Source organism: Atractosteus spatula, chromosome 14 (assembly GCF_055471065.1).
Source record: "Atractosteus spatula isolate fAtrSpa1 chromosome 14, fAtrSpa1.hap1, whole genome shotgun sequence".
NCBI lineage: Eukaryota > Metazoa > Chordata > Actinopteri > Semionotiformes > Lepisosteidae > Atractosteus > Atractosteus spatula.
In genome coordinates, this window is record NC_142719.1 from 30164868 (window position 1) to 30170867 (window position 6000).

General features: G+C 42.8%; 1 protein-coding gene across 3 annotated transcripts in view; it reads right to left on the reverse strand.

Annotated features, from left to right (window-relative positions):
- The window catches only part of ebf1a (EBF transcription factor 1a), a 190487-nt gene extending 184760 nt beyond the window's left edge, over positions 1–5727 (reverse strand). For 2 of the 3 annotated variants that reach the window (XM_088933266.1, XM_088933264.1), the window contains exons 1-4: positions 4965–5172; positions 3488–3644; positions 1976–2039; positions 331–386 (exon numbers count right to left, since the gene is read on the reverse strand). In XM_088933266.1, the coding sequence (XP_088789392.1) occupies positions 331–386; positions 1976–2039; positions 3488–3644; positions 4965–5098 (411 nt within the window). In that variant the 5' untranslated portion in view covers positions 5099–5172. Of the gene's footprint in view, positions 1–330; positions 387–1975; positions 2040–3487; positions 3645–4964 lie in introns of all 3 variants that reach the window. The other variant, XM_088933265.1, reaches the window with a different exon arrangement.
- Positions 5728–6000: the final 273 nt, after the last annotated feature.

Consider the following 6000-nt stretch of genomic DNA (forward strand, 5'->3'; position numbering starts at 1 on the left):
GAGGGGGGGGGGGGGGCGAGGGGGGGGTCATGTATGAAGAGCAGATGAAGACACCCCAGCAGTGACAGCTCCTCCCAGTTCCTCACATCACAACAGCTGCCTGAGCCAAAGGTACTTCAGTATAGGAGTGCCCCCCTGAGAACCCCCCCCCCCCCCCCCCGAGGAGCTGTGCACTGTGTGGGGCTGTGAGGTATCACTGCTCCCACAGGCCGACATGCCTGACTGCCACACTGCCCCCCCTGCCCTGAGGCGCAGCCCAACCCCCTCCACACACACACACAGTTTTTTATTATTTGCAACCGAGATACCCACAGTTTAGAAACACCCTACCTGTTTGGTCATAGAGTCAATCAGCCGGACGTAGAAGTCTTGCTCTGTCCTGATACCTGCGGATGACAAGAGGGGAAGCAGTATGGGTGCATGCACAGAGCCACATCCACAAGCGTGCTAAGAGTGCTCTGTGTCTAACATGATTTAAACGATGACAGGATCGCGAGAAGCACAGTCACCTACACGGGCTTAGGCATTTTTCACACATGCACATAATCCTATAACCTGGCAGAGACGTGTTCTTTTTTTTTTCCCTGAGCATGGTGCCAGAGTCCCAGGCAGGCAGGCTCTCACAGTGTGCAGAATCTTGTGTCGCTGCAGCTTGTTGACATAACAAAGTAGCTCACACTTAAGATCCTAATGATATCTTCGCTGCAGATGAGTGATCTCTTTGTTGGCTGAATGTAAACCAGACTGCAAGGCTTATTTCTATTTTACATATATTGAAGAAGCAGAAAAACAGTTCAAAAGATTTTTCGGAGATATGGGTCGAGACAGCCTGCTATTGACCTACTGTAAGTGCTGCCTTCTCCTTTTTAGCAATTTGTTTTAAAACCGAGGTAGTATTTGTTTTTAATACACAAACATATTGTATGGCCTATCAAAGTGGACACAACATCAGTATTGAGCATATAATAATTGTTTAGAAATGTTGTTATTATTATTGTCTGTTTTAGCGTTTTTGCAATACAATTCAAACTTTTCGCCTCCAATTCCTCTTACCTAATTCTCACTAAACACAGAAAAGAAACTTGTGAAAAGACAGCATTGCCTTACAATTAAAAACCTACACCAACACTACAAAAACGCCATAAAAACGGTGACAAAAAAAACCCAAAATTGACATTAGCTTATTTTACACTGTTTTTTTTTTTACCAGCACTCAATTTAGGCCTGGAATCTCTTGAGTTTTACAAACCCCATTGTGCTCAACAATAAGCTTATATAATAAATTATTCAGGAAGTCGTGTTGGTGGGTCAGTGTGTCCAAGTTTCCGAATCTGGCGAAGAAAATATTTCTGCCGGCAGGAATCAAATACGGGTCCGGGAGCCGAGTGCCGAAAGAGAATTGTAGGGCACGTAACTCCACTAGTAAAGCTTTTAAAACAGCGAAGTCGGCCGCTGTACGGTATTTCCGAAACGATTAAAAAACACTTAACCTGTGTTTTAGAATTAGCAACTTTCAGAACAATTTACTATGTAACAGGATGCAAATACCGCCGAATAGAGGACCTTCCCAAGAATCGACTCGCTATCGGGGAACTACGACATTTATGTCCACATACTTACACTATTGGAAAATATGTTAAAAGTCATGCATATTATTATTCTTTAAAATAAACATATACCGTTATGGTACAAAAATCCATTATAATATCGCTGCATTGCCGTGTCCAGGTGAGTTAAAAAAAATACTACCTTGAACACCTGCTATCATCATCATAACCTTTGTTGTTCAGAGAAAGGACAAACATTTCTCACACCTGGTGCCTAATCATTTTATTTCGGTAGAATTCTATGCAAATCAAGCCTGTGGTATCGCGAGTCGCAGCGCTTTCATGAGAAATTATGTTTCGCTTAAGTGTAGAGGTCTGGAACTCAGCTGTCAGGGCAGATAAGAAATTGTAACCGCAAAGTCTCTTACCATTGCTGTAGAGCAGTTGTAGTCTATAATGAATCCCGTTATTCGTTTTCTCGCCATTAGATTCCTAAACAAGAAACGATACACAGGAAGGTTACGGGGGGAACATTACAAAAGGCGTTTCCCGAACGCGTTCAATGCGCGGAGCGAGGATTGTGCCCGTGGGCTTAAGGGCAACCTACAGATACGGTGAACTGTGGCAAAAAAAAATCGAGAAAAAGTTGTAAGGGCCTTTAATTAAATTATGCAAAGGCTAAGAGCGGGGATCTTTTAACAAAAACTGCATGGGACTAAATGCTTACACTGAAAGCTTTTCCTTTTTTTTTAAACTTCCCTGCTACTTCAGTGACGAGCGGCAATTAGAATCATTTAGAAATATTGTTCCTTGCCGTATACAGTACATGCAAGCTCTTTAACACCAAGAAGTCAGGCTGCGTGAACTTCACTGAGGGGGAAATTAAGACAGGAGACGTATGAAGCTGCCAATTCAATGTAATACAAGGCCACATTGGAGCTGGACGGTATAATTATACCGTGCGTGAACAGCAGTTCTATCGAGCATTAGGATAGAAATTGATTAGACTGCAAACTTTATTGAACAACTACCGGCATATATTTGCTCGACGTGCAATAGGTGTGTTTAACGATCTTACTTTTTAGGAAAATCTTAATCTGTGTATTCTAGGGACAAAAGCACTGTCCCAGCCGCGTGGGAAAGTAGAGATATGAAACTTCAGGACAGCAGCAGCAGCAGCCCGGTGGTGAGTGAATACTGAAATCTGACATCACAGCCTGTGCTGTAAAACAGTACACTTCCTTTGCGTTCTAGAAAACAAATGCAGTTATGTCCTGGTTCTCGTACAGTTCGACTTTTGTTACAAGCAGACGGATTCCTAGTGTCCCTTTTCTTGAGGTGGATCAAACGATCCCAATATCCCTTCTAATTCTAGATGAACCTAAAAATCTTTTAAGGAAATCAGACGAATTAAACTGAAAATCAAATGCAGACCTACGAGGAATTTACGAAGAACAAGGATTGAGTACGAGCACTGTGGACCTGATCAAATAATTACAGCGAAGAACAAACTGCAGTTACAACATTTTTTTTTTCCTGGGAATTGAAACGCATCTGGTTGACAAACACGTGCACTAACGCAGGCTGCAGAGTAGCCAGAAATATTTCAAATACAATTTCCACACATTGTTCTTTGCTTTGTACTAAATGTACAAATTTCATACTCACATCTGCCAATTAAAGTGCTCATTTTAAACTGTGAAAACTATTCTCATGTAAGCAATTTTTGGTAACTGGCTGATGTCCACGGTGTAGTGTAAATAAAAAATAAATACCCGAAATTAAAAAATAAATCAAAAGGCACTCTGCTCATTTTATCAGCATACTTGCCGAATTGTAGTTTGCTGTAATTGCGGAGATTGAATCCGTGATATTCACAGTCGCCAAAAACAGTCAGCATAGGGAGAAAAACGAAATATTTAATTTCAAATGAGACTTACCTTCTCCTTTTCTACAAAGCCGAGAAAAGACGTCCTTTCTATCTCCACGGGCTGTCCCTGCCTGTCGTACAAAGCCAACACGAAGTGGAAGAAGTTGGATTTTCGCAGGTTGGAAGGCGGCTGTTTCTCGAAGTGCGCCCGGGCTAGACCGACTCCACTGCGGGCGTGCGAGCCAAGAGCGAGTCGGCGATAGAGAGGTCACAGCACATGGAAGGGAAAGAAAGATTTTTACTACGCCTTTCCACCTTTTTAAATAAACCAGAATTCTTTTATTTAGCGCGGTGTTTTCTTTTTCGGCATCCTCACATATTGACCTCGCTCTGGGTCTCATTTGTTTGTGCTAATTTCCTTTTTTTTTTAAACATGTACAGTTCTCTGCTATCTCATTTCTCCCATCAGCGTTAAGGTCACATTATTTCAATTTTTTACGGGTAATTATGTTGCTCTGCCCTGCTTATTTAATAGCGTGCTTAATATTTTTTTAATTAATTAGTAAGAAAAAAGAAAATCCCGGCGCAAAAAATACACTTTTGTGTACTTTTATTGAGGAAAGGTCATGTGAGTGACTTTGATAAAAATCCATATTTCATCTCATTTCCAGTTATAATTTCTGTAAAGTTCACGAGGCCTCTGCTTATTCTGTTACACTCGGATAAATACAACTCACTTGAGACAGTAAAATAATTGCGTGTTATTGTAAAGAAAATGTGTTAATTTATCATTCGTTTGAAATAAGAAATACAAACACAAGTTAAATTAACTACCGTGTAGAGATGTCTAGTATTACAATTTATGTAAACTTCTAACAGTAGCTGCACTGTCAGGTGTGCCTGTACGTTGTACGGATAATTTTAAAAAAAAATGTACATCTTTTTGACTCACTGTCCTCCTTCCTTAAACTTCAACGTATTTATTTTTCAGTGTTTGTCCTAAAATATCGCTTGTTGCAGCAGCTGTATTCAAACGGGATTGCTTTTGTTGAAACAGCAGTCAGGAAACACTGTTCGCGTTAGGCTCCGTGAATTTAAGATGCTAGAAAATAAACTGTGTGGATATTTTAGCTGCTACAAAAATTATTCTCTCGAATACATCTGACGGCGCGGATGCTCGTCTTTAAATGACCTAATAAACGGCTCGGAAGGCGACGAAGGCGAACATTTTTAGCCTCCTACGGCGTTTGCGGTTTTTCAGCCGAACAGACCCGTTCAGAGATCCGCCAGCGCCGGGAGATGCACAGCGCCGGGAACAGACCGCGGCATCGCAACTTTAACCAGACCCAGTTTGGGGCAGACTGCTCCGAAACACACACAAAAAAAAAAAAACCCCGACGGTGCGACAATTTTGAACGTGAGCAGCTAGAATCCGGCAGGTCAAAGAATCCCATGTGGAAAAAGGAAATGAAAGCGGAGAGCCGTGGGCTCGGTGGCGGTGAGCAGTCGCCGCGGAGAGCGCTGAGATGCTGCCTCGGGCGTCTTACCTTTGTGCGGCAGTGTTCGCGTCCAGCACGCCCGCTCCCTGCATCCACGTTCGGACGGCGTTCATGCCTGAACCGATGGGCTCCTCTTTCATACTACTCCCACTCCTTTGAATGCTTTCCTGAATCCCAAACATGAAAACAGCCTTACTGTTGTTGCGGTCGTTGTTTTTTTTTTGGTTTTGTTTGCTTATCCCACCTCTTCGTCTAATTTCCGACCTCGTTTTCTCTTCAGACCACCGGTAAATGGCTCAGAGCCGTGGTGGGTGACGGACTAGATAGATCTTGGTACGTTGAAGATACGTGGTCGTATTATTTTTTGATGTCTTTCAAATATAGATTGGTTTTTTTTTTTCTCACCAAAAAATGAAGATAAAAAACAGGTAGAAAATAGCCGGAGGAAAACCAAGCTGTCACAATCCAGGGTTAGGTACAACAGACAAAAGCACTGGCGAACAAGAATCACACAAAATGAGCTGTATTGCACATTGAGTGTCGAGGAAGAAACGCGCTCTTGCCTTACCCGGTGTCCCTTCTGCGTTAAGAAAGAGGCTTAATAAAAAAGCTCTGATGTCAGTTTAAGAAACAATAGGATCAACTACAGCTCTCAGACTGTTAGATCAAGTGTCATCCTCCACAGACAAGTTCTTTTTCCCCCTCTCTCTTTCTTTTTTCTTCCCACCACAGATCTTTCGCCTGTTAAAAAGCGGCAAATGAATGAGAATCGGGGATCTAGGAAGAGAGGTGGGGACCCTTGTGGTTGCCCGTTCCCGAGTTGTTCCCCCTTGTTAAAATGGGAGTGATTTGTGTGTCCTTTCCCTAAGGAATCCGATTTGACGATCTCTGGGAAACTAAACACAAGCACACTAACCCCAAAGGGAAGGGGGAGTGACCGAACATCAGAGGCCGCCCCCAAACACAGGCAAACCCGGACTCCGATTAGCAAACCGCCCAACCACGGCCCCCTTTCCGCCTAATTGTATATTTCAGACCGTCCTCTCTACTTAACATACAGCATCACTGTGAAAGCCTAGCACGC